We start from the raw sequence: 26,728 nt of genomic DNA, 5'->3' as shown, positions 1-26,728 counted from the left end.
GTTGCAGCTTACTTGCGGCAAAGGAGGATACATCCTCGTGCGAATTTTTCACTCATTATGCTTTCTGCTGTAGCCGAATATCGCCGATTCAATGCTTTCACTATCTATGAGCCTCTTTTTTTTTCTTTCTTTCTTTTTTCATCTTCTCAAAGGCTATATGATACTTTTCAAGGATTGTGCCAAACAACCATATACCCGTTACTGGCGGCCCCGCTACCAGTCAAGTTAAAGATATGCTTCAAGGCTCCTCTATATAGGTGTTCCAATCAAGTCGCCATATTTAGTATATGCTGAATTGGCAGACACCATACTTCCACGGTCTACCAGGTAGATATTCTTAAAGCGTATAATTCACTACCAGTGGTCATACTTTGAGAGGATATTGTCGGGCTTGCTATCTGCAATTTGGATGAGAATTAATACTTTCAATATAGGCATATGCGCATACCTGTATTAACCAAATTATGTTTATATGAGACTTTGAACGCCTCCAGAGCAACCTTTTGCGACATATCTTATCTTCTTATCACGAAGGCTCTGGGAAGTAGAGGCGTTACTGCAAGAATATAGTCATTTAGATACCTGAGGACTATGGCTGGGGGTGGGGGGATCGGATGGCTCGACGGACTATGATAGGCGTCAGGCATGCATGCCTGATAGAGGGAGATGGTCTTAGTCTTAGGTCCTAGCGTGCCAGAGAGGCGAGTTCCGTTGTTCGTTGGGGTCAGTGTCCTGTCGTTGGGTGGCTGCCTGAGGGGCATTTTCACTCCTCCCAAACTGACTCTGACCAGTCCATCCTCGAAATTGATCGCTTTCTCACTAGACTCTCTTCCGGATTATTACAGCAGTATCGAATCTACACACAACTGCATTACTGATGCTACAATTCAGCTGCGGTTACTACGTTTCAATAACTTGATACGGTTAGCATTGAGCTACGGTGGGATGTCCGTTTTAGAGACCATTCATTTGATTCATCTAACAATCTCGCATATCTGTATGCATCGAGGTTGATGCATTTATTGTCCCTGAGTAGAAATCAGCGACTGTCCAAGGAACCCGGGTGATGATTCTTAATACTTACATACCACTCCAGGTTACCGTTAACGTTGGTAATGTGGAGGCCGAGGTCGATACCCTGACGATCACGGTAACTACCATCACGCCTGGGCAAGTTGGCTGTAAGCCAGCCGTCTTGAAAGAAGATTTCTTCAGCGCTCTCGGTAAATCCAGCGGTGTTACGGCTAAACCAGCCTTTCCAGAGTGTCAGCCTTCTTCATCAGATGTGAAGGTAGGACACAAACCATCATCGTTGCCGATCACCTCATCGAGGTTGATATCGGCCGGCTGCCATGTGCCATCCTCTGCCTGGGCTTCGCAAAAGAGCCAGGTTGCATTCTCCACGTTTTCGATTCTGATGTTGCGGGAAGACTCGAGGAAAGACATGATGATAGATTGGGAGCTGATATGCAGTATGAGATGAAGGTGAAAGCAATAGTAATTCTGCCTGGAAATGAAGGGAAATTTACGGGACACGAAGAGCCCTTATATACCTTTATCCTCCTCTCAGCTGATGTCGTGGCTCTTGTACAGCTGGCTTAATGACGCCATCTGAGCCCCGCGAGAAATTATTCGATAGGAGGAGAGCTGTCCACGATATGTTCTTCAGCCTCAGATGTACTCAGCTGAACTGTATACATGATGTCACAGTGTTCTATCCGCTAAGTTTCAGCTGTTAGAGCGAGCTTCAATCAAATAGACCCACTACAGGACGCCTGAGGATTGCCAATGGCTAAACTCCATACCAGCAAATAATTGGCTCCAGATAATACTAGCTTACCCCTCAGATTGACGTGTCATTCAGCATGTCTATGGCTATCGCTGCAACTAACGTCGGCAGTGTCAGAATGAAGGGCTACTGGCATATCCTCATCTCTCAATATCAGCCCGCCAATTACTTTAGCTATTGGTATTATTATCATTGTATGAAACAAATTATAATAGAATTGGAGTTCTTAAACGTAGCTATCTGAATATGAGTTGACCTGATTGTCTAACCGATTAATCTCACTACATACCTATTCAGTTACGTTCAGGTCACCCCAGAGGTCGACCAGCCTCAAAGCCAAAAAGCTATTTCATTCCAGTCACCGGGTTTTGTATTCAGTATACGCTTTGATTGGCTTGGTTCAGCATCATCTTAACACTGCCTTTTACCCTTTCAGAGGCCGTGCATCTTCAGTGCGCCATTTTCCTAGGCCCCACTCCCATCATCAACTGAGATATGGCGCCAAAGGGTCACCTATAGATCGTCAGCGGAGCTATCGGAACCAGTGAGCCAAGGGTGGTCCCATTGTATCTCGTATCCAGCTGGCAAGCTTTGTGAAAAAGGAAATGATATACAGCCGCTTTGACAGAGATCAGCATGATCTTTTCGCACGCTACTATAGTAGTCAAATGTGGCCTAATAAAGCACACAACACAAGGAAGATTACAAAATCAAAGTGATAGTTGATGGTAATGTCATTGATTACAGAAAGCGGTATACCAGTATCATTGATATACTAATTGCTTCTTAAGATCATGGGTATATGTATTGCCCCAGTTGATTTGAATATCAAGAATAAACACACCCCAATATTCAGTTACAGCCATCCTACCGAAATCTGAGTTCCTTCCATGGTATAAATGTACTTGCCCCCACTTTATCAGCTTGCCACACTGCACAAAAATTTCCTTAGATATAATAGGATGCATGTATTCTGGTACGCCATTCTTCACAGTACTAACCTCTGTCCCAGTGCTAGTGTGGATTTCTCTATAGTGGCGGACCTGAAGCGACTGAAGCGAGAGGTATATCAAACTTAATTGGATTTGGCTGGAAAACCATTTGAGATATTGTGGGGAAATGCGGATGTGGCTCTCTCATCTTCGCTGAATAGTGGGGTAAGTCAATGACTCGTGCTGCATATAACTACGGAGGATACGGAGTGTGCTCAGCCGAACGGCATACGTGGCATACCTCAGTTGTAGAGTGGGGTGATAGATAGAACGGACTCTACGAAATCTACACTGATTTCAAGGATCGAATATCAAGGCTGTTTAAAAGGAGAATATTCTGAATGAAGACCCGATGACTTCTGCTTTACATTCTAACCTCGACATGAGCTAGCCTATAGGCGGGGCTTTGGGCTGAGACTATAATCAATAAACCCTTGGCGGCCAGCCCACAGGGTCTTATAGAAGCAAAAAAGTAACCCGTAAAGCCGCAGACTAGTCACTGGGAAGCACAAAGTCACTCTTTCCTGTACTTCCCATCCATGATTAGCAAGACGAACCGTTTCACAAGGGTTGTTTGGTAATGATGTATCAGCCGTGCTGGCCACGAAGAGCTTGGTAAAGGTGGAGGGTGGAGATGTCTATACCAGATGAATATATCTAGTAGACAACTTTGGATAAAATAGTAACAATATAGCATACTATAGACGGGCAGCTTTGTATGGAGACGTTGTTCTATTAACTTGCAACTGGATTCACCAGTCGCCGTTTGGATAAGGGTGTGGGTCCAGGATTAACATTTAATTCGGGAGGCTTGGCCATTCAATGCAATCAAGACCACTAGTGGTCGAAAGTGGACGCCTTATTTGGGTGAAACTACTACGTGTGAGTGTTTTGTGACCAATTAGCTATTGCTTCGCCGTTATTTGGCTATTGTATTATAGATCGGTTTTCAGTCATATATAATCTATTTAGGAGTGATATATGGGTAGGGACTAGGTAGCCTAGCCTGTGAGCAGTTTAAGAGAGAGGAGGGGTTCATTGTAGTTAGCTATAAGGTAGTATAAGAATCTGCTTTATAGTTCCCTTGACTTATAGTTAGCTTGACCCTATATATTGAATTGTTACTCTTGATAAGCGACTTATGTAGTAACACGCTTGAAGAATCAAGCTTATCTTAGCAGTCATTAGTAAACCCTTGCTATTCAGTTATTTCAGGCATTAGTTGAGGCGCCATTAGCAATGCGCCACTTTATCTTAATGTAGGGTATTATAGGTTGAAGGTTATCTACAGTCTATGGACTGTTGGACAAGGAAGAGCTAAGGGAGGAAACAGAGTAGATCGATTTACAAAAAGAAAAAAGGAGATTACTATTTCAATTATAAATACAATATACTATTGAGATTAAAAGTAGCAGTATGCTATGAGAGGTAGAGAGTTATCGACCTACCACAGATGGTAGGGGTCGCTACGTCCTTACATACACAGGGTAGCTAAGCAGTGTAGGGTTAAGCCCGTAGTGCACTTGTTTAGGGGGTATCTGCTGCAATAGGGGAGCCCCGTAGGGTAATCCTATAGGGAGTAGTTCCCTGGTGTAGTTACGATCACACTATATTAGTCGATTAATCTCTCTGAAATCCAGACTTAGTCCTTTATTAAAAAAACTATGTAGACTGTTCATTTTCAGCTCTCTTCTTCCCCTTATCTAAAGTCTTAGTATTAATTAATCTAAGTAGATCGTTTACCAGTGAATACTCAATTCAAGGATTCCGAATAATGTAAAAGATTGTAGCAGTAATGCCCTCCCTCCCTGTCGTAACGTATCGGATATCAGACATAGGTTGATAATTACTCAGTAAAATTTAATGTGTACCGACAGCCTTGAGCCTCGATAAAGAAAAAGGGACTGCGAACCATCGCTTTTGGTGCCAGCGTATGAGTTTTAAAGACATCAGCCCATGAGTCGTTCGCGGTGGTAAAGCGTGGGATCTGAAGTCTTTGCTATCCTCCGTTTAATCTCTACACCGTTGTGACCTGATGGGGATTCGAGTCGAGTAGTTCAGCAGTGCTGTCAACTATCCGATGTGCACTAATTTTCTTGGGCTTGAGTCATGACTCATGACTGACCTCTGAGTGACTTGAAAAAATGTCCAAGTAGTCAGAGAAGGAGGTGGCATAGTTGGCTACAGCTTCATTAGGACTGCAGAATGGACTGCCCACACTGAAAGTCGAACCTATCAACGGCCCACTTGCATAGAACTCTCGCAACTCCTACTTACATGCTAAGCTAAACGCCACGCTTTGTGGCCAAAGCGTTTCGCAAGTCAGAGAGGGATGTGTTTTTGATATCATAGTGTTTCAATATAACGCAGCGTGCAACCTTCGACGATTTCTGCTTAGAGTTGTAGAAACGGACATCCACGGGGATATCGGAAATGGTCATATGGCGAGGTATATGTTTGAAGGGACCTTGTGCAATTAGCTTGTAAATGCGTTACCCTGTGATAGGGTCCTAAGTAGTAGGGCGGGGGAGCCATGACAGTCTTTTGCGAGATTCAAAAGAGAGCGAGCCTTAGTGCAATTCTATAGTACGTGATCTCGCAGCTATAGCCGGACTTCTGTTGCTAGCCTACTAAGGATAAGAATAAGCTTCTATACTGTTTTAGTCGGGCTGGGAGATGTAAGCGCTAATGACCGTTGTTTTATTCATTTTTCTTGAAATCGAATGCCTTCATATTGTCTGTTATAATGATAGCGCTATCGAATCAGATTCACTACCTCGGATTATGGAACATGATTCATAACGAAATAGAACCCTCGAGCCTCATAAAATGATATTTATTCACTTACTATATTGTGGTGGAGTAGGTAGGTGACAAGATGTCATCTTATGTTTACATTATTTGAATCCTAGGATATAGAGGACCATAATCTCATTTTAATTGCTGAGGATTACTCTCTTCTTATAGCTGACTAAACTTTGTATAGTTTAGTGTTGCAGTCTCTACAGGACACTCTTGCCTTAGTATATATGGGAACTCAGCTTGAGTTAAGATCGGAAGCCCGCCTAGATTCACACACATTGATTACGATTGAGAAGACGTAGGTACGATACTGTGTTGTTGGCACATCGTATTCATACTTAGACGCACGATTCCCGAAGTGGTAGCGAATGCCGAATCGACCTTTCTTTTCTTTTCCCGAACTCCATGTGGAACTTTGTCGCAGTCCATGTTTTGGGTCCATGACCTCAAATCCCCATTTCAACCCCACCCTGGCACCCTGCACTTAATTCTGATTGCACGTCTTGAACCCTGTGGATCCATCATTCCACTTTTTTGATTTCAAAGCATCCCGACAGCTTGAGCTGTGGTTATTACGTATTCTCAGCAAAGCTATAAAAACCTCAAGATGCCCCTCCTTGTTACCCCTCATTATATCGACCTCGTTTGAAAGCTTGTGAGCAACACTTACTTACCTTTAAGAGAATGGCTCCCCCTAAGGTCTTCCTGTAGGTAAATTTACCTCCAGTAACTAGCATCGAATCGATTGCTCATGTGTGTCTAATTTGTCTCTAGCACCGGTGCCACCGGTTACATCGGCGGAGATGTCTTTTCCACCGTGCACCAGGCACACCCCGACTGGCACTACTCCCTTTTGGTTCGGAGCAAGGACAAGGCAGCCCAGGTTACTAGCAAATACCCCAATGTGAGGATCGTGCTGGGAGATCTTGACTCGTCCGACATTATTGAAGAGGAAGTCAAGAACGCCGATATCGTACTCCGTGAGTACCTATCTATACAATTTCCAGCATTAAATGCGTTGTGTGCGACCTTGCGTAACTAACAGTGCCACTTAGATTGTGCCGACTGTGACCATGTAGCATCGGCCGAGGCAATCGCAAAGGGTGCCGCCCACCACACTCCTGAGAAGCCGGTGTGGGTGATTCACACCTCTGGCACTGGAATTCTGACTGTTGAGGATTTCCGCACCAACACCTGGGGCTTTTACCGTTCTAAGGAGCACAACGACTGGGAAGGCGTTGATGAACTCCTTAACCTCCCCGACGACTCTTTGCACCGCAACGTTGACAAGATCATTATCGAGGCTAGCCAGCGGAACCCCGAAAGTGTGAAGACCGCCATCGTCTGCCCTCCCACTATCTACGGTCCCGGCCGTGGACCTGGCAACCAGAAGAGCGTTCAGGCATACTGGCTCGCCGCTGCTGTGTTGAAGAGAAAGAAGGGATTCTTGGTGGGCGAAGGCAAGAACATCTGGCATCAGGTCCACGTCCAGGACCTCAGTGACGTATATGGTGCTTTGGCAGACGCTGCCGCCGCCGGTGGTGGAAAGGCCACCTGGAACGATAAGGGCTACTATCTTGCCGAGAACGGACAATTTGTCTGGGGTGACATCCAGCGTGAAGTGGCTAGAGTCGCCTATGAGAAGAAGCTGATTCCATCTCCTGATGTTGAATCTCTGCCGGATGCGCAAGTCTCAGAGCTGAATGAGTTCGGGCTGTATGCTTGGGGAAGCAGCTCAAGAGGCCATGCACTTCGTGCCAGAAAGTTGTTTGGATGGTCCCCAAGCAAGCCTAGTCTGAAGGAGCTGATTCCCGAGATCGTGGACATTGAGGCTAAGAACTTGGGTTTGCTGTAGAGCACGGCGCAAGATTGTAATGTTACTAGCGTATAATGATGGAATGAATTCACTAACGATTCCCTGATGCATGTGTATTATGTTTCCTATGTGGTTGCACATTTAATTAGTGTATTGTAGATCAGCTCTGGCCATATATAGAAAACCCCCCTAGCATCACTGAGAATGCTCAAGCAGGTGTTACAGTGCTTTGGCGAGGCTTTTATATCATATACATAGGAGACCATTCGCTAAACAGACATGGCCATTACGGTGGCATTTCTAAGGGTGTCCTGTTGATACTCTGAAAACAGCACTCTTAAGTTCGTATATATTATCAACCAGTACATCATTCCGCGACTCATCACTATATATACTTTAATATGCTAATAGATCGTTCGTTACCTTGACTAAGTCGAAATTTCAAGATTCTTCAGATCGTTAGATTGCAACATATCATAGAAAGTATTGCCTCTTCCTCTTTTTCTTTTTTCTTTAAGTCTGAATAACTGGCATGAGGTTGGAGTGAAAAAACATTGAGCCGAGACCGCAAAAAGCTTAGCGCCGAGCGCGGGTAACACAAGCGACCCAAGCGCGACACTCGCGGTGCAATCCTCTTTATTATCGTCAATCACCGAGTCCATAACTCAAGACACCTTTGTCTCGGAACAGGGCAATCTTACGCTCGAGATTCCGTCACATGTCATTTCCACAGCAGGTTATTCCATTCCCACTGCTTTTACCTTCCATGCCTAATTGCTCCAACCTTCATCTTAATTGTGGTACACGCTGACAAAGTCAAACCCAGGCTCCGCTCATGACTTGCGACCTGTCGGAAACATTCCGGTTCTCTGCCTGAGCAATCCAAGGTAGCTTTGATTAAGCTGTCATGGCTCCAGGTGGCGGAGGAAAAAGAAAAAGAGGCGAAAGAACTTGGTCTAGTGATTCAGTAAACGACGGCCAACGGCCCTCTCCTCACCGACCGAGTAACCTAAACATGGCGCAACACAACCTACCTCGCGATCACTCCGATGCTCGCGGAAGAGGGCGCCGACAGAATAATCGAGGGGGAAGGAATAACATTGGACGGAGACCTAGCAACGATAACCAGAACCAGGCTGGCGGTCGGAAGGATACTGCTATGTCGCCTCCAAACACAACACCGGCGAAAGAAGCTCCGGATCAGCATCAGGCCAACGGCGCCTCCTCAGCGATGAATCAACCCCAACCTCCCCCATCACCTTCGCCGGCTCCTTCACAATCACAGCCACACCCACCGCCCACACCGCAACCCCAGATATCGCATGTTCCTCCTGTCAAACCTGCAGTACCCCCTCCCCCATTCGATTATGAGTACGTGAGCGATACTGTGGTTGAAACATGGTCCTCTACGGGGAAACAAAACCTTGTTGAGGATGGACTACATGCAAAGAATGAGCAGGATATCGCAAAGTTGGCCGCGATATATCAGGAGGTGATTCGGGCCGCCTTTTACGGACGGCTGTCGCCGACGGATGCTGGAGCGGTCGTTAAAGATATCATAGGAGAAGATGTTGCTGCGGAAGATATCGATATGGATAGTGAAGGACAGACGACAGCCCTCCTTGATACCCGCTCTCTATTCTTGGACACGTTGTCTATCGTGACCGATTCCGACACAACGAACCCTGCCTTGAAGCCATTGGTATTTTCGACTGGGATCAACGCCGCTCTTATGCGCCTGCAGCTCGATACACCACTTCTTCAGTCGCTGGGCCTTGTCCGTGATACATTCGCCCGTATGGGAATTCGGAAGCAGACCAATCTGCTTTACCGGCAGTCTAACTATAACCTATTGCGTGAAGAATCCGAGGGGTATTCAAAGCTTCTCACCGAGCTCTTCACAACCAGCAACAATGAGCCTCCGTCGAGCGAAGTCGTTGAGGATACCTTCGAGAGGGTGAAGGCAATGATCGGCGCGTTCGATATGGATGTCGGTCGCGTACTTGACGTCACGTTAGATGTTTTCGCTGCCGTACTCGTTAAGCAATATCGATTCTTTGTGAAGCTATTAAGAGCTAGCTCATGGTGGCCCAAGGAGGATGCTTTCCGCGGTGTTGATGGCGATAACCGTGATTCCGGGCTTCCAAACTGGGCACTACCAGGCTCTGCGGGATGGGTAACGACAGACGAAGAACGAGCCGGATTGATGCACACGAACCAACATCGAGATAGGGAATTCTGGAAACGAGTCAAAGAGATTGGAATCCGGGCCTTCTTCGAGATTGGTCGTAAACCAGTATCTGGGGAGGAGCTGAAACGGATACTCCCTGAAAGCAATAGCCTCTCGGAAGAGGAGGCTGGAACACGTAAATGGATCGAGGAGACAGGGACATTGCCACCTAAGGGGAATCGAGTGGCGGCACAGCTTCTCGGATTTAAGCTTCGCTTCTACTCATCTCGTGCTCGCAGCAAGTCGGACATTCTTCCAGATAATCTTATCTATCTGGCGGCCCTGCTGATTAAAGTAGGGTTCATTTCACTACGTGACTTGTACCCCCATCTTTGGAGACCTGATGATTCTATGGATCTTCTAAAGGAGGAAAAAATGAAAGAAAAAGCGGAAAGGGAGAGAGCGGCGCGGCCTGGTGGGGGCGTGAATGCGTTGATGATGGCTGGTGCTTTGTCGGATGATACTCTACCTACACCTACTCCTCGTATTCGGGAATCAGAAACACGATCAGCAACACCCGGGAAAGACCAGGAAGCGGAAAGGTCAACTCCCGCTAAGACCGAGGAAGATGAGCTTCCTGAGCCGTCAGACCAAAAAGTGATGCTTCTCAAGAGCTTATTGGCAATTGGCGCTCTTCCCGAGTCCCTTTTCATACTCAGCAAATTTCCCTGGCTTATGGACGGCTACCCGGAACTTCCCGAGTTTATCCATCGTATTCTCCATCACTGTTTGAACAAAGTATACGCTTCACTGCGCCCCCTACCTTCTGCAGAGGAGCTTAGAGAGCAGAAGCAGATTCTGAGTTCAGACCAGTCCGGCATACCGAAGGGCCAGATTCGCTTAACCCAAGCACCTCCGAGGCGAGTGCTTCGATGGGCCCAACTTGACAAGGAGGACACGAATGATGGAACTGATTACAGATTCTACTGGGACGACTGGGCCGATAATGTCCCTCTGTGCCAGAACGTTGACGATGTCTTTGCCCTATGCTCATCATTCCTGAACCTTTCTGGACACAAAATTGGACAGGACGCTAGTTTACTGACAAAACTTGCAAGGATTGGAAAAGACAGTCTGATTAAAGATGATTCGCCTGACAACAGGGCCCGGTGGAAGGACCTCTGCAAGCGCCTGTTGGTACCTGCCATTAGTTTGACCAAAGCAAACCCCGGTGTTGTCAACGAAGTATTCGATCTAGTCAGCTTCTTCCCCCGGGAAACTCGATACAACATGTACGCAGAGTGGTATTCTGGACAAACATCTCGCCTTCCGGACGTCAAGTCGGCGTTTGACCAAGCAAGGGCGGAAACGAAGGACGTACTCAAGCGGCTGAGTAAGACAAACATACGGCCGATGGCTCGTGCATTGGCTAAGATTGCGTATGCAAATCCCGGTATTGTTATCAATGTCGCCATCAGCCAAATTGAATCTTATGAAAATCTCATCGAAGTCGTCGTGGAGTGTGCACGTTACTTCACCAACCTCGGGTACGACATTTTGACATGGGCCTTGATCAATTCGCTTGGCCAGAAGGGTAGAAGCCGTGTTCAAGAGGGTGGACTACTCACCAGTCGCTGGCTGAATGCCCTGTCAACCTTTGCGGGCAGAACCTTCAAGCGATACTCGGTAATGGACCCTACCCCGGTGCTGCAATATGTGGTTGAACAGCTTCGACATAACAATTCCACCGACCTTATCGTCCTAGAACAGATGATCAGCTCTATGGCAGGTATCATCACAGACACCAACTTTAACGACAACCAAATACAGGCCATGGCAGGTGGTGAGGTCCTTCAAGCCCAAACAATCTTACAGCTGTTGGACCGACGACACGAGTCGAAAACTACATCGAGACGGCTAATGAAGTCGTTGACTGTTTCCAAGCTTGCTGGTCAGTTGCTTATTGCAATTGCCCAGGAACGTTGGACCTGCATTTTCCAGGAGTCAGAGGGTTCCTCGGAACTTAAACTCCTGGGTAATGTATTTGACGAAATCCACCGAGTTCTAGCTCAGTATCTGGATCTTCTGCGGAGCAACATGTCAGTGGAGGAATTTGATTCGTTTGTCCCTGACCTTGTGTCACTGATTAGTGAGTTCGGAGTCCAGCCTGAAATAGCTTTTTGGATTCGACGACCAAGTGTGGCCAAGAAGATATCTGAGAGTGAAAGAGCGACACCGGAAGAGGAAGCAGGGGTGGCCAAGAGTGGCGAGGGCGAGGAACAATCTCCGCTTAAAGATGAGGCGGAGAAGATGGAAACGGACGAAGGAGAAGCGGCAGCTCAGGATGGCGGGCAGCCTGCTGAGAATGCCATGGATGTTGATAAAGATCAGTCTGAAAAGCCTCTTGATACCGATGCTGTGAACAAAACGACAGAACAAGCCATCGCTACAGCCTCAGTTACTGCCGAATCACCTCTGAATCCTGTTATACAAGACCTTCAAGACCAGGTAAAGTCGGCTCTTCCTTCTGAAACATGGGGTGTGGTTGGCCTGCATTTCTATGTCACCTTCTGGCAACTGTCTCTTTACGACGTTCACGTGCCCCAAAAAGCATATGAAGATGAAATAGACCGCCAGAAGAAGAAAGTTATTGCTATTGGTAACGACCGATCTGACATTAGCATGGCTGGTAGCCAGAGGAAGGAGCGGGAAAAGAAGCAGATAACTCAGCTTCAGGACCGCATACTGGAGGAGAACAAGGCCCATCTGAAGTCTTATGGCCAGACAAGGACGAAGTTGCAGAAGGAGAAGGATCGATGGTTCGCTGGTATGCGTGGGAAACACGATTCGCTGAATGTGGCCTTGCTAGAGCAGTGCTTCATGCCCCGATTGCTTTTGTCGCCTATTGACGCATTTTACTGCTTTAAACTCCTTAAATTTCTCCATACATCCGGAACGCCTAACTTCCGGACTGTCGGTCTTCTAGACCAATTGTTCCGAGAGCAGAGACTTACCGCATTGATTTTCCAGTGCACTTCAAGAGAAGCTGATAACCTTGGCCGCTTCCTTAACGAGATCATCCGGGATCTTGGCCGCTGGCATGCTGACAAGGCCGTCTACGAGAAGGAAGCGTTCGGAACTAAGAAGGATCTTCCTGGATTTGCCATGCTTGTTGACCCGGAAGGCAAACCAACGACATTTTTGGAGTATGAGGACTTCCGCCGACTTTTGTACAAGTGGCACCGTCTTCTGGCTGCTGCCCTCAAAACTTGTCTGAATGGCGGCGAATACATGCACATTCGCAATGCGATCAGTGTCCTCAAGGGAGTTGTGCAAAACTTCCCTGCCGTGAACTGGATTGGCCGTGATATGTTAACCAGTGTAAACAATCTCAGCCAGAACGACGAGCGAGATGACGTGAAGATTCCCGCAGCCTCTCTGATTGGCGATCTCAACCGGCGCGAAAAGAAATGGATGCTTCCCCAGGCCTTTATGATAACTAGTCAACCCGCAGCAGGGAAGGGCAATCCCTCAAAGAGCGAAGCAGCTGACAAGAATACAAATGGAAAATCTCTACCGTCACGGCCTCAATCGTCGACTCCCGGCTTGAACGCTTCCGCTGCGGAGTTCAAACCAACCACCGAGTAAGTCCATACAAGCTAAAGCATACCTTTACAACCCTGACCCGCGTTTCTGACAATTCAAACCACAGACCTCACGGTACGTCCAAGACAGAACCTACAAAAACGGAAGTCGAAGATGGAGAGATTGAGGATGCGAGGATGACCGATGCTGCGTCGAAGAACACAACAGACACAGATACACTGGGCCAGAAGTCGTCTGAGCAAGATGATACCACAGCCTCTACCACAGCTGAACCGACTGCTTCTCAGACGCAGCAGGCAAGTGGTACCGAATCAACAACTAATGACAAACCTGCTACTCCAACGGTAGAGTCTCGAACCACTGGTCAGCCCGCCCCTGCTTCCCCAGCACCTGCTGCATCACAAGCACCTCCAAAGGGCCCTGAACCTGGCCGGCAAGTGAACATTCCTCGACGCCTTGACCCAGAACGAGCGCCGCCCAGCAATCACAATGTACGCTCGCAGGCGCATACGCCTAATCGTCCTTACCGGGAGGATGGAAGGTTGCCACCACGACCGGACCTTCTAGACGACAGACGCGATAGGCATTCAGATTACCCTCGAGGCGGCCGCTATGGTGGTGAGCACGATTACAATAGATCGTTTGAACAACCTGTGGGTGATGGAAGAGGCTATGGTCGTCTCGATAGAGAATATCCTCTAAGGCCATCTGTGGACGAGCCGTTCCGTGGTCCTCCTTACCGCGAGGGGCGCCTTCCAAGAGAACCGGAGTGGCCGGATCGCTCTGGACGTTTGCGCCCTTCGGATGCTCGAGACGCACCGCCTGTCGCACGCTCTGGTCCACCGACGCACCCTGATCGCGCAGAGATGATACACGATCATCCTGACCGGGAGGGCTATCGACGTGGGGATGCATTGCGACAAGAAAAGGATGATAGGCGATCTTTGCCATCGAGAACATTGTCACCTCCAAGGGTGGAACTTCCAAACCGCCCGGAACGCTTCCCTGACGACCGCCGATCCGGTAACTTTGGACAAACACATTCTCGGCATGAAGATTTACCGACCGGACCTCGCAGCGAACGGGTTGGACGACCCTCCATGGAAGCTCACGAATCCAGAGACTCTGACCTGAGCCACGGACGTTTGCGTCAGCCAGAGCCTTCGGCCGAAATCCCATCTGGACCTCGGATGAGAAACGCACCGGGAAGAGGTGGACGAGGTGGGCCTGGGCCATCTACCACCCCGAACGCACCTAATGAACGCCAACCGCCGACTGGGCCAGGTCGCCAGGGTATGCGTGGTGGTCCTGACCAGTCCGCACCCGCAGCCCCATCGTCACCTGGCCCTGAAAGGCTTGACACCACTGGAATCCATCCAGACCGGCTGAAGAACCTTCAACCGCAGCCTACGGAAGGGTCATTTGGAGGACCCATGCGCTCCAGTCATCCTGCATCTCCTGCGTCCGTTGTTCCTCCATCGGGACCTCGTAGTGCGCTTGGACCACCGCAAGGACCGTCATCTCTTAACCGCGGACCACCCCAAGGCCCCGGTTACGGTGGTGAACGGGGTCGTGGTGATAAGCGGTTTGCTGGACTCAACAACATGCTGCAACAATCCGGAGGACCGGCGGAGCGTGCGGCCCCAGGCCCAACCATTCGTGGCCGAGGTGCCAACCGTCAGCCTGCTGGTATGAATGCTCCTCAGGCTCCTGATGAAGGCGGTCGGTTGGGACCACCCCAGAATCGGCCTGACCTTATGGCCGGCCGACCCTCCGGTTCTTTCACCGAGGATGACGGACAACCCCGGAATCGACCAGGCGGTGCTCGTGGGGAGCCAGTAGAGGAGTCTGGACCCGAGTCACGAAGGTCTGGGCGGTACTCGGGCCACGACCGAGATCGAGAAAGAGAGCACAACAGAGAACGGGACCGTGATCGTGACCGTGATAGGGATAGGGAACGTGATCGTCGGACAGGCGAGGAGGAGGGAGCGCGGAGTAGCAGCAGAAGAGAGGAGCACCGAGATCGAACGCGAGACTACGAACGCGAGCGCAGTCGTAGAAGTGATGCCGGCGCAGGTGGCACTCGGGAAGAACGGTACGAGTCCCGCGAAGCGTCACGCCGAGGGGCCGGATCACGCGACGACAATCGTCGTCGACGTGACCGGGAGGATGCATCGGACGCCCAGAGTCAGGAACAGGAAGGACGCCTTCGGCCTCCATCTTCGCTTGGTGGACACCCACCTCCGCCCCCTCCCCCGCCACCCCTCCCAGGTAACGCCGAAGAAGATCGACGCTGGGGTGGTGGTCGTGAGCCGCGTGATAGAGACCGGGATCGGAATCGGGATCGCCAACGCGACAGAGACTATAACCGTGATGGCGGCAGCGGAGGAGGTTCCCATCGCAAGCGTGGAAGACCCGGGGGCGATGAGAGTGGACACGGCGATGGCGGTGGCCGAGGAGGCCTGAGAATGGGGGGTGAGAGTAAACGGCCTCGACGAGGGGCGTGAAATTAGATTTCATGACATGATTCGGTTGATATTCTTTATTGTCTTTCTTTAACCTCGACACTTTTCCTTGTTTCTCTTTATATGACGCATCTATGCATTGTTGGACGGTGTTCAAATCTTCTTGCATTGGGATAACCTTCTCGGCTCTCGTTTGGAGTCCACGTGTATTCTCTACATTTCTTTAGCGTCTTGGACAGATACCAGCTTAACGTATGTGGATAATGATACACTTTCATCCAGAATGTAAATGCACCACCGCGCTCTGGTCTTGAAATATAATCCCAGTAGGAAGCGCACTTGTCTTAGCTGGTACAGATGAAGCGAGAGATAGGGTGCGGTGTATATCTCACATCTAGCGTTTAGATATACTATTTATTTCCCCCAAAGCTAAATTCTGTCTAACTTTTCCTCCTGTCAAAGGTAATTCTTGAATAAAAAAGCACAACTGTTCCTGTTTACCACTGAACTGACTCCCGTCCCTATTCCACGCAATATTAACTATCATAGCTCAAAGGTGGTTGGTACAATATTCCAGTCAGGTACACACTCTTGTGTCCCCTATTTTGCTTTTTGAGCCGCTCTTGAGCTCTAGCAGAATACAGAATAACGTTTTAAGATAGTGATGATGTATATGAACACATGAAGCCATGTCAAGGCTGCAAGACTAACGTATTCTAAGTGCAACGCGATAATTAACAAGAATGGCGAAAGCGTTGTGACCAGTATAGCTCGATTGATATGGTCCGAGCTATAAGGCCGATAGCCGAACGGCTTCCATATTGGAAAAATATGGTTCCATGGTGGATACAGCAACACACGGCTCCGTAGCGGTTCTGACACCGGCTCCAGCTCAGAAGACGAGTCGCAGATCTTGCGTAGCAGTTACACTTTAGCCAGGCATCCAGGCGCCCCCAAAGCTATCGTATTCCGCGGATCCGGCGGCACCGAGTAAGACGTTGATATCCACTTAGGGTTCACGGGTGTTGAAGTGGCAATACGTATGCTACAACCGTACCCTCGGACAAGGCTAGTGGGCACAAAACCAGACCTGGGAAATCGCATGGATATATCAGTCGTTAGGATTAATTTAATGCTAAAAGTTATCATTGCCTGAAACTCAACTACGGCTACAGTATACCCGCCTTCCTCAACATGTCTGAAGAAAACGACCGTCTCGATTACGATGTCATCATTATCGGTGCTGGCATCTCTGGGATCAATTTTGCGTATAGACTGCAAGAAAGCCATCCGGATCTGAGATATTGTATTCTTGAGGAGCGGCATGAAATTGGTGGAACGTGGAGTTTGTTTCAGTATCCAGGTAGGTACGCTGGAGTGATGAGGTATTTGGTGGAATTTCATTATGGCTAAGACGATTTGATGTAGGGATACGTTCCGACTCCGATTTGTTTACGTTTGGCTTTGCATGGCGTCCCTGGACTCAGAAGAATTCAATCGCGCACGGCTCGTTGATCCGTGAATATATCCAAGAGTCAGCGGAGGAGGAAGGAATCAACCAGAAAATCAAGTTCCGCCATCGAGTGAATAGGATGGATTGGTCAACTTGTACGAAGGCTTGGACGGTTCATGTTTACACAGACGGCGCGGCCACTGTGGCTCTACGCACTCGGTTCATTATGATGGCCACTGGGTACTATGACTATCATGAGCCCCTCGAGACCGATATTCCTGGGATCAATCGATTCCAAGGAACAGTCCTCCACCCGCAGTTTTGGCCTTCTGATCTCGATTACACCAACAAGGATATCATCATCGTCGGCTCCGGAGCTACGGCCATCACCTTGCTGCCGTCACTGGCAAAGAAAGCGTCCAGTGTGACTATGCTGCAGCGTTCTCCTAGTTATGTCCTGTCTGTTCCAAATGAAGACGCTATTGAGAAATTCATCCGATGGATCTGCCCCGAGCGGCTAGCAGTCAGTCTCATTCGATTTAAATGGATCCTCGTGCCGCTCGTTTTGGTGACTTTCTGCCGTTGGTTTCCCAAATTCGCGAAGCGGTTGTGTCTTGATATCACCCATAAGGAACTCCCCAAGGAGGTGCCCTTGGATCCTCATTTCACACCTAGGTACAATCCATGGGAGCAACGGATGTGTATGTGTCCCGATGGAGACTTTTTCGAATGTCTCCGGAATGGGAGTGGCAGCGTGGCAACCGGGGTGATCGAAACAGTGACGGAGAAGGGCATCCAGCTGCAATCCGGCGCCGAATTAAATGCCGATATCATCGTCACGGCTACCGGGCTGAAGATGAAAATTGCGGGTGGGATTCAGGTCACGGTAGATGGAGCCCCGTTTGCGATTCAGGATCATTTCATGTGGAAATGTACGATGGTTGATGGGCTACCGAATGTGGTGTTTGCGATGGGATATGTGGATGCTAGCTGGACATTGGGTGCTGATGCAACTGCACAGCTGACATGTCGGATATTGACACAAATGAGGGAGGAAGGGCTGGACATTGTTTCTCCTCGATGTAGTGATGAGGATCAGAAGGAGATGCAGGAGCTGCCGCTCCTTAACCTGAACGCTACATATGTTAAGAGGGGTAGTTCGGCTTTTCCAAAAGTTGGTGATAGGCCTCAGTGGGAACCTCGGTCGTACTATTGGAAGGATCTCATACAGGCTTGGTGGGGGGATATACAGACAGGCTTGGAATGGTCGAAATAGGTATGTCTCAGGAGATAGAACTATATTTTGTGAAAATCCAGGGAATCATTTGTATACTAGCATGGTCAATCCGTAAAACCACTTTTGCCATATTGTTTTATGTAGAGCTGGATAGGAGATGCAACATGGTCTTACATATATCTCAGTCAATGATGAATGGCCTAAGGCCCAGGTACACAATTGCCTTGTCGAAGCCAGAAAGGTGCAATTTAGACGGTCTAGGTGAACTTACGTGCACAATACCAGCTTCTCATTGTCGAAGATGTCAGATGCCAGGCACAAGGCTGCCAATACGAGCTTTGCTACTTAGCAAAAGGAAACTTGAAGATTCTCAGGGAGAGTGGCGTTGGCAATTATATTTAAAGTCATAATATTGGCAGGGCTGAACTATAACTCATGGCTCGATCCTAAATACAACTCCAACTGGCACCTGCATGCCAGATCCATCTATCATCCTCTACTACCTTGCGAAAAAGGATGCCAGGCCTGCCTCTGGGCCCATGGACACCTCATCCCCCAGGCGCTTCTCAGTACTCAAATAAACATCTGGGAGCCACTCTGGCTTTGGCTCTCCCAAGGCCATGCGAGCAATAGCCTCACCACATAACCAACACTGTGCCATGCCGTTTCCATTGAAGCCAGCCGCAATCCACTCTCCCCCTTCAACATTTCTACCACTGATACTTGTGGGCACACTCCCCACAATCGGGACTTGATCCGCTGTGATGCTGAGAATTCCAGACCAGATTCTATGAAAGGCAGTGGCGGAGGTCATTTTAGTATTAGTGATAGGATTCGTCCAGCCTGCCTTGAAGAGCCTCTTAGGGAGTAAGTCAGTAAGATTTCTCACAGAGTCAGCACTGATGAGAGAATCGTCTGAGGACAGAAAATCGTCCAGCCTCTGCAGGTCGCCTCCAACGAACAGATCGCCGGTTTCTGCGTTTTGTTGCATCCAGTATAGGCCTTGCTCGACTAGGGTGGTACTGGCATCATATGATCGCTTTGAATGAAAGAGCCATGAGTTGGGGCGATTCCCCCACTGGGGTCCGGGCTTCTGCGTTGTCATGGACAGTCGGCATGGGAAGATCGCTCCCCTGAGCTTGGGTAGGAGGTGGCCTGTGAATCCACTGGTGCAGTGGAAGACCTTTGCAGCTCTCACCGTCCCTCTGGGAGTTGTCAACATATAGGGGTATTCGTTGTCGGCCTCATCAATTGTGACTGAGATTACTGGCGTGTGGGTCTCGATTGCAAAACGCTCTGGATAAAGTTGGAGAAGGCGCTGCAGAAGGTTTGTAACTAGCCTGTATGGCCAGAAAACCTGAGAATGAACGACAACAGCACCACTAGACTTCTTGAGATGATACTCCTGTTGGAACAATCAGCATGTCGTTTTCAGCAGGTAGGTCCACAGAGTGCATTTACCTTCTCTGCTGTGTCCTTGCTAATGATTGTATATTTTCCCTTTGCCTCAGGAATAGCCTCTTCGTACATGCGAATAGACTCGGTCACGTTTGCGAAACCTTCCTCATCTTCGAAGCTAGCGATCGTCGTGACGTCTCTTATCTGGCTAGCCCTATCAAGACCCTCAGCCTTGGCCATATCAACGATACTTTCCAACGTGCGGTCGCAGAACAGGGCAATTTGTCTGGCAGCATCGGTTCCAAAGGCCTCCGCATAACGATTGAAGAACTGCGGAGCATAGCTCAGGAGAAACCCCCCATTGCGACTGGTTGCCCCAGTAGTTAGGGACCGGGCTTCAAACATGGTGACTGTCTTATCGCGTGCTAGTCCATTCTCAAGGAATGTCTTAGCAACGCTGGTACCAGTGATACCAGAACCGATGATGGCAAAGTCAGTGCGTTGCCGCAACTCGCCGGACTGGATTGTCGCGATCGGATGTGCTGGTTCTTGCCAAGCTGAAACAGTTGGAGCTACAACTGGAATGCCAGGGTCCTGGATGATTTGACCAGCTAACTTGGCTAAGAGCTCATGTGGAATTTGGTTCGCCATCTTGTGCGAGAGTTGATTGTGAAATCAGAGTGGTTTCCGATATAACAAATGATCCATCGTGGTTTCAAACTAAGACGCAATACAATGCCTTACTTTTATGTTACTAACCCCTGAGCTTGTCAGAGTTATGTGGTAACTACTTGTCTTCTACTTTCAGTATGGGTGGAAGGTGATGCAAGCTCCTAGCATTCGATCGCCGGTCTAAACCCTAACACCCTGCTCGGGAACCCGCGGACCCCCGGATCGGAATGTTGTGTCTCCAATTTCACTCATTCCTCTCGCCCGTCCTCGGAGCCGCGGGTATGGCTTGGTGTTTTTAGATCAGATACATACAGCCCGCCTCCAGGGCATAATCAGGTTCAGAAACCAAAATGTGGATCTACCACTCCGTAAATGAAATCTAAAGATTAAGGTAGTAGCCATTCTCTACTATTCGCCTACCAAGACAACCATATTGCTGGTAATTCACCTTATACTTTTCTTTGAATGTAATGCCTCTGCCCGATTTGACTTACTCCCATTACAATATGCAGATCAGTTCTACCGGCTCTAAGCCAGTCATCTTTATTGGTGCCACAGACGCAATATGCGGAGAAGCTATCAGAACTTTTGTGCAAGCAAGCGACGTACCTGTCATTCTCGAAGACTCCGACGAGGATGCACTCCGTGGAGTTGTTACCAAGGTACCCGGTAAAAATATCACCATACGAAATATCGCCGGAGTTGGGCTCGTGATTCAAGGAGCGCAGCCATACTATCGAACCTCAACACTAGTACTCACAGCTTGTATCGACGCAAAGGTACCCTACCTGGACTATTCAAATGACCTGCACAGCACACAAGTGCCACTCGATTTACATGAAAGGGCAAAGCGGGAGGGCGTCCCTTTCCTACATCAATTGCGGTTCATCAACGGGAATGGCCAATCTTATCGCCCTTGATGTTGCCAAAGAGCTTGATACCATCGAGGGTCTTGATATCTGTTGGTTCGTCAGCGAAGAGGGCGGTCATTCAGGTAGAGAGGTCCTGGAGCACCTGATGCATATCACAGGTGGACCTTGTCTAACCTGGGCCGACGGGAAAGCCGCAGTCCATGAGAACTGAGTCGAGACAGCTTATGCCCCCACTATCACAGGCTCTAATGATCTTTTCCATGAGATTGTCCATCCCGAGCCGATTACCTTGCCGCGCCGGCTCCCAAATATTACTCGGATTCGAACCATCAGTGCTCTCAGCCCTGCGCCATTCAACGGTTTTGCACGAGGTCTGGGTGTCGCAGTCCACTCAGGGGCTGTTTCTATAGATGCAGCCATCGACTTCCTTGATGGTATACAGAAAAAGCCCTCTGCTAGCTGGAGTGAGACCATCGGTGCCATCACCTCTCAATTCCGGGGCAGCGACATTACACTCAACTAGCTATACCAACTAGCTTCCCATGGTATCGTGTCCCTCATGCCATTAAACCTTGCCTTATGGGGCATGATCAATCAGGTGCGTAAGGGAGAATGCACCTCGGGCGAGGTTCTGAGTTTTTTGGTCGATTCCGCGCGGGGCAAGCAAGCGCTACGTCGATCAGGTATTCTCGTTCGTGGCATTGACATCCGCGATGGACATCCTACTGTCACCATTAGGCGTACACCTGTTTCTAGAAAAGGACTAGTTCATGGGAGAGAGCATGGCAACTTCAATTGGGGCATCTTGTGCCGCATTCGCCCTGATGGTGCTGGATTTAGGGGCACGCAAGCGGCCCGGAGTCCAGTGTCCAGAGGACTGGGCTGAGCTGGAGATTTTCATTAAGTCTATGGAGAAGCTAGGGTGTCCTTGGGATCAGATTCTTGAATCCGTTGAACGTAATGTGTTTCACGTTTGAATGTATGCTCTCAAGTCCTATTGAAACATGTCTATGATTAAATGTTCGGATACCTGGCTCTAAAAATTCGTCTTTTGTTTTCCTCCTTGAGAAGTGATCAAGATAGTATCAATGACGGCAGGCATCCAATGATTAGGCTGGGCACAAAGCAAACAAGATATATAACAATGCCTGATACCGCTATAATTTCAGGGGCAGGCAGGTGAGTTTTTATTTCCCCAGTAGAAACTCAATATAAACAAGAAAATGGTCAAAAGTCTCCATCGGGTGTCGCTCAGAGAGCTATAATGCAGCAGCAGCTCTGGAGCTAATATACAATGTCTTAGCCTCTACCTTTACCACGCCATCTTGATCAAGAACCTGCGCTTCCAAGAACCACTTTCTGCCCTGCCTCTTTGTGACCCAAGTTTTAATCATAGCGACGCTCGGTGCATATACAGGGGAGCGATACGAAATCTCAAGACCAGCGGTATATAACCGCGTATCACCTTTTGACACTAGCTCTGTGGCTTCGGCACACAAGCCTAGAGCTTCGTCGAGCAGGGCAGCCAAGACTCCACCGTGGGCTGTATCTTGGAATCCACACAGGTCGGGGCCTAGAGAAACGAAAACCACAAAGTCTGGGCGTGCATCGTCACGTTCATTTGGAATCTGATTTTGTTTGGAGTCTGGTACTCGAACTAGGGCCAGCAAGTGTGGGATTGTATCGGCGGTGTTGATCACTTTACTGAAGAACTTATTGGAGGTGCCTTTTGTATTATATCGAGTAATGAATGGAACCGGCTCGTAGAGTGCGCTGTTTAGATAGGACGAAGCAAATGGGAGGGAGGCGAAATATTCGATGTCCTGTGGGGAGATTTCCAAGTTCGGTTCGAAGAATGCATGTCGTTTGGAAGATGGACGGTCTGACATAATCTTTGTTTGCGGGTTGGGATGCGCTGGCAACCCCCAAAATAACGTGAAATCTTTGATGCTACACAGTGTCAAGGATCGGTCTCAAATAATGAGCCTCAGGGCGAGAGCTCAAATGTTCAGATGGTGAGGAGCCTCGATATTAGCCTCGGTGTCCACGGCTGCCGAAAGAGAGGCGTACGTGGAACTCGCCATTCGATATGGAGATCCTGGTGGAGTATGAATCGATGCGGGGTGGAAGCGGACCCGCGGTTCCTCTGAATGATCGACATTTGACATCAACCTCGTAACTCCAAAAAGCATCAGGTCTTTGCACAGTCGTCTGGGGCTGTTCAACGACACGTGCAACCAGAGACGATGCAAAACTCGTACGCACGTCAGAGGAACAGAGGATATATATACAAAGCCTACAATGCCCCCAAAGTGGGCATATTCATTGATTATATCCAGTATTTAACTGTTAGCATAACCAGTGATCCACGGTGCGGAAAAGAATCCCATGCTTATATCACCTGGCCGTATGTTCAAGGAAATATCTAAAGCCTTACGCTCCCATAAGGTTTGCGTTCTCCAGGGTCACTTGCCTTATAAACTAGTATATTGTCGCTGGGACATGAGTTCTCATGTCCTTTCTACCCCTTACCCTAATCTATATCGTATCCCAAACTCAATCAATGGTGGAGTTGGTCGGGACCCGCGGACCCCCCGCGGATGATCGCCTTTCCCCAGATTCTCCTGTCGCATATTAATGGACCTCCGCATTCTCCTCCGGCAATACAATCGAAGAAGATGAGCGGATCCCACGATCGCTGACTACCGATAGCCCCATTACGTAGTTCGGTTCCCTCGGAATCGCAACAGCAAGATAATGGCATTCTCTCCACCAGATAATTGCCTGCAATTTCCGCAACTATCGCATGACCCAAACAATGACTGCGATACAAACCCGATCAGTGAGCTTCAGTTTTCGCTGCCACTATGGCTGACCCCCCCTGGTTCGGAGCTGGGCCTATCCGCGAGCTCAGTCGTCCATGGGAGTGAAAAGGAACAGCTACCGCGATGGATCCAGACAGAGCCGAGCTGGTTAGAGAGCCTGGCTGGTTCTTACCAGAACCAGGAACCTTGTACTAACTGTGCCACCAATTCATACTCACATTATCAAAATGCCGATCGAACCTCTTCAGCACCCGCCGTTAATATTCAACAGGAGCTTTATCCAATCTCCACACCACAAAAGCAAAGCACGGGGCGGCGGATACGTCGACAGAACCGCTCGTGTGATCCCTGTCGTCTGGCAAAACGGGGATGCGATCTTCCCAGGGGGGTAGCAATTTGTGGCGACAAACCCACAGCTGCGTGTACCATGTGCTCTCTTCGTAGCATGGAATGTACAGTGGCCTGGTTAGCTAGCCAGAAACCCGCCCGCCATATCCAGAGGCGAGCAGAAATTTCCCCTCGATCTCCCATGGGTAACAAGGCCCCCAATTCCCAATGGAAGCCAGTCGAGGATGTGCCCCAGGTGCAAGGTTTACCTTTGATACCCCGGGCCGAATGGGACCAAGCGAAGCAGCTGGAGGCACGAGAAAGGTGCTTGCAGCACTTGTATTTATACATCGATGTCGTTGATATGCAGATCACATCATGCCTTTCTGAGAGATGCTTACCGCCTTGCTATTCTCTGGGAATTGACGCTCTTACTCCACTGAGTGACAATGCTGATGTATCACCGTACTTGGAGCGCGCCCGATCGAGTATTAGCAATTCGTGGTACATGAATCTGACATCGTGGGACGCAACGTTTGCGACACCAAATCTTTACCTCGCTGTGTCGCTCCTGGACACACTCTTTCAGCACCCGAGGTCCCGGCAGAGCCCTACATCTAGCAATATGCGAGATGGAGCTATTGACGAAGCATACAAATGGGTTGCTATTGCAACAGCCAGCCAGTTCATAGTGCACGAAAGCAATGGTACAGGATCAGCCAAATCCCATGCACGGGCTAGAGACATTGCTTTGGCTACATGGCAACAAGCTAGAGACATGCTCTTCAAGAACATTGGAGCAACTGGATCTTTTCGCCTGGCTCTCTCTCTCGTTCTTTTTGGTGGAATCCTGCCACCGACAGGGCTAGAGCAGAGCGAAACGTGGGCAGAGGATGTCACTTACGCGCACCGTGAGGGGGCTCAGCGTCTTCGAGCACTCTGTTCCAATGCGCGTGTCTATCTCCAGGAAAATCGCGGGAAAGAGAGCCCTTCCCTCTCGTCCTTAAAAGTGGTAGGCACCGGCACTGAGAGACGAAAGTCACACGCCGTCCAAGGATTCTCTTCCGAAGCTCGGCAGTACATCCTAGAAGTGGTTGGCGCCATTGAGTGGTTATTCTGGATGTCTCACTCCGCTACTATCGCCATGTCTCGTGAGAGAACGGGCCCGACGAATCTTGACCTTCAATACGCTAGTGTTAATAGATTACCCTTGCGGGGACCAACACAGCCCGGCAATCTGGACGAACTGAACACTAGGAGGCATGAGCAAGAAATTGCGAATTCTATTCTTGCTCGCGCTCGACCTAAACAGCACAATGTCACAGCGCTGTGGTCTCAGAACGTATCGTGTGATGTCGTGGATCGCGCTGTCACTAATACAGGCTCGCTTGCTGTGCTGCTGTGGCGGTCACTAGCCTTGCTGACACTAGCATCGCAGGATCTGTTAACGGGCACGGGAGATGATGAAGACTTTCAGCGCCACTACACTGCGACAACTACGCTTATCGACTCGTGGCGAGAAGCCTTTGGTCGAATCACCCCTACAGCTATTGAGAGCTTACAAGTGTCCCGAGCAAATGTCCAACGCAGGGTTCTCTTCTGCGCCACCGACGGCGACTTGGCAATTCTCCTGTTCGATGAGCTTATCCGCGAATTGGAGGCAGCACTTATGGAATCATCACCAGCTGATGACAGCCTCTACACGACTCTCCGATCGACGAGTGCGGATCGTCAAGAGGAGAGGCTTGTTAGCGCCATGAATATATCCTATCTCGCTTCGCTGAGTATTAGAGCGCCGAGCCCCGGGTTTCAGGGAGACCATGGTTTGAAGGCAAATGTGCAGGACATTGCTGCGCATCCGGTGAGGGTGACCCTTTTGCGACTATAGTACCCCTGAAGCTGACCTGGATACACAGCAACCGGCGCTTGTTGTCAAGGCCTATACACTGGCTGCCAAAATACTTGCAGACGAGATACAGCGATTGATGACTAGGATGGAGACAAGCAGCGTGTACACGCTGACAACCGGCCTGAATAACTGCCTACAAGGGCTGCAGGCGCTGGAAAAGACCCTTGCGATGTTTCCCAATAGAGACGATGATGGTACAAAAACACCCTTAAAGTAGGACTTTTGTGTGCATTTCTATGCTCTGAAGGGATCCACAGGAAGCGTTATGGCAGGCAACAGCCTTATGAGGACTTCACTAGTCCAGACTGTGTAAGCAAGCACGTAGCAAACTGACCAATAGTCATAACACATTTGTACAATAGCATTCTGTGTAGGATGATGAATTCACAGTCCAG

The 26,728-nt window shown here is 49.1% G+C and overlaps 9 protein-coding genes across 9 annotated transcripts; 6 read left to right on the top strand and 3 right to left on the bottom strand.

Annotated features, from left to right (window-relative positions):
• The first annotated feature begins 599 nt into the window (after positions 1 to 599).
• BDV38DRAFT_236279 (uncharacterized protein) lies at positions 600 to 1,018 on the top strand. The gene has a single exon (XM_032053448.1). The coding sequence runs from the start codon at positions 667 to 669 to the stop codon at positions 1,012 to 1,014; it is 348 nt and encodes a 115-aa protein (XP_031918360.1). The 5' UTR covers positions 600 to 666; the 3' UTR covers positions 1,015 to 1,018.
• A 1-nt stretch (position 1,019) lies between these two features.
• Positions 1,020 to 1,446, bottom strand: BDV38DRAFT_278462 (CVNH domain-containing protein; the record flags this gene model as incomplete). Its single annotated transcript, XM_032058725.1, has 3 exons — positions 1,020 to 1,028; positions 1,085 to 1,254; positions 1,305 to 1,446. The coding sequence occupies 3 exons, from the start codon at positions 1,444 to 1,446 to the stop codon at positions 1,020 to 1,022; spliced, it is 321 nt and encodes a 106-aa protein (XP_031918359.1).
• A 4,576-nt stretch (positions 1,447 to 6,022) lies between these two features.
• BDV38DRAFT_236275 (putative nucleoside-diphosphate-sugar epimerase) lies at positions 6,023 to 7,891 on the top strand. The gene is made up of 3 exons (XM_032053447.1): positions 6,023 to 6,290; positions 6,358 to 6,563; positions 6,639 to 7,891. Exons 1-3 carry the CDS (start codon positions 6,268 to 6,270, stop codon positions 7,436 to 7,438), a joined length of 1,029 nt encoding a protein of 342 aa, XP_031918358.1. The 5' UTR covers positions 6,023 to 6,267; the 3' UTR covers positions 7,439 to 7,891.
• A 37-nt stretch (positions 7,892 to 7,928) lies between these two features.
• BDV38DRAFT_236272 (putative THO complex component (Rlr1)) lies at positions 7,929 to 16,025 on the top strand. The gene is made up of 2 exons (XM_032053446.1): positions 7,929 to 13,213; positions 13,282 to 16,025. The coding sequence occupies exons 1-2, from the start codon at positions 8,307 to 8,309 to the stop codon at positions 15,680 to 15,682; spliced, it is 7,308 nt and encodes a 2,435-aa protein (XP_031918357.1). The 5' UTR covers positions 7,929 to 8,306; the 3' UTR covers positions 15,683 to 16,025.
• A 669-nt stretch (positions 16,026 to 16,694) lies between these two features.
• On the top strand, positions 16,695 to 18,369 carry BDV38DRAFT_295091 (flavin-containing monooxygenase; the record flags this gene model as incomplete). The annotated part of the gene is made up of 2 exons (XM_032062635.1): positions 16,695 to 17,003; positions 17,069 to 18,369. Exons 1-2 carry the CDS (start codon positions 16,835 to 16,837, stop codon positions 18,367 to 18,369), a joined length of 1,470 nt encoding a protein of 489 aa, XP_031918356.1. The 5' UTR covers positions 16,695 to 16,834.
• A 423-nt stretch (positions 18,370 to 18,792) lies between these two features.
• BDV38DRAFT_236271 (NAD(P)/FAD-dependent oxidoreductase) lies at positions 18,793 to 20,500 on the bottom strand. Its single transcript, XM_032053445.1, has 2 exons — positions 19,792 to 20,500; positions 18,793 to 19,735 (listed from the first exon to the last, which is right to left on the bottom strand). Exons 1-2 carry the CDS (start codon positions 20,377 to 20,379, stop codon positions 18,830 to 18,832), a joined length of 1,494 nt encoding a protein of 497 aa, XP_031918355.1. The 5' UTR covers positions 20,380 to 20,500; the 3' UTR covers positions 18,793 to 18,829.
• A 406-nt stretch (positions 20,501 to 20,906) lies between these two features.
• BDV38DRAFT_268009 (uncharacterized protein) lies at positions 20,907 to 22,249 on the top strand (the record flags this gene model as incomplete). Its single annotated transcript, XM_032056691.1, has 5 exons — positions 20,907 to 21,260; positions 21,334 to 21,439; positions 21,494 to 21,748; positions 21,809 to 21,999; positions 22,040 to 22,249. The coding sequence occupies 5 exons, from the start codon at positions 20,907 to 20,909 to the stop codon at positions 22,247 to 22,249; spliced, it is 1,116 nt and encodes a 371-aa protein (XP_031918354.1).
• Positions 22,250 to 22,531: 282 nt separating this feature from the next.
• Positions 22,532 to 23,161, bottom strand: BDV38DRAFT_278456 (PaaI family thioesterase; the record flags this gene model as incomplete). The annotated part of the gene is made up of 1 exon (XM_032058724.1): positions 22,532 to 23,161. One exon carries the CDS (start codon positions 23,159 to 23,161, stop codon positions 22,532 to 22,534), a length of 630 nt encoding a protein of 209 aa, XP_031918353.1.
• An 868-nt stretch (positions 23,162 to 24,029) lies between these two features.
• On the top strand, positions 24,030 to 26,550 carry BDV38DRAFT_278455 (Zn(II)2Cys6 transcription factor domain-containing protein; the record flags this gene model as incomplete). Its single annotated transcript, XM_032058723.1, has 2 exons — positions 24,030 to 26,285; positions 26,341 to 26,550. The coding sequence occupies 2 exons, from the start codon at positions 24,030 to 24,032 to the stop codon at positions 26,548 to 26,550; spliced, it is 2,466 nt and encodes an 821-aa protein (XP_031918352.1).
• Between the last annotated feature and the right edge of the window lie 178 nt (positions 26,551 to 26,728).

Source organism: Aspergillus pseudotamarii (assembly GCF_009193445.1).
Source record: "Aspergillus pseudotamarii strain CBS 117625 unplaced genomic scaffold BDV38scaffold_5, whole genome shotgun sequence".
Lineage (NCBI taxonomy): Eukaryota > Fungi > Ascomycota > Eurotiomycetes > Eurotiales > Aspergillaceae > Aspergillus > Aspergillus pseudotamarii.
This window is presented reverse-complemented; position numbering and strand designations above follow the sequence as displayed.

Coding starts and splice junctions, on each gene's coding strand:
- BDV38DRAFT_236279 (XM_032053448.1), top strand. CDS start 667: ATGGTCTTAGTCTTAGGTCCTAGCGTGCCAGAGAGGCGAGTTCCGTTG.
- BDV38DRAFT_236275 (XM_032053447.1), top strand. CDS start 6,268: ATGGCTCCCCCTAAGGTCTTCCT. Junction 6,291..6,357: donor GCTCCCCCTAAGGTCTTCCT/GTAGGTAAATTT, acceptor ATTTGTCTCTAG/CACCGGTGCCACCGGTTACA. Junction 6,564..6,638: donor GAACGCCGATATCGTACTCC/GTGAGTACCTAT, acceptor AGTGCCACTTAG/ATTGTGCCGACTGTGACCAT.
- BDV38DRAFT_236272 (XM_032053446.1), top strand. CDS start 8,307: ATGGCTCCAGGTGGCGGAGGAAAAAGAAAAAGAGGCGAAAGAACTTGG. Junction 13,214..13,281: donor GAGTTCAAACCAACCACCGA/GTAAGTCCATAC, acceptor TTCAAACCACAG/ACCTCACGGTACGTCCAAGA.
- BDV38DRAFT_236271 (XM_032053445.1), bottom strand. CDS start 20,379: ATGGCGAACCAAATTCCACATGAGCTCTTAGCCAAGTTAGCTGGTCAA. Junction 19,736..19,791: donor GCAAGGACACAGCAGAGAAG/GTAAATGCACTC, acceptor TTGTTCCAACAG/GAGTATCATCTCAAGAAGTC.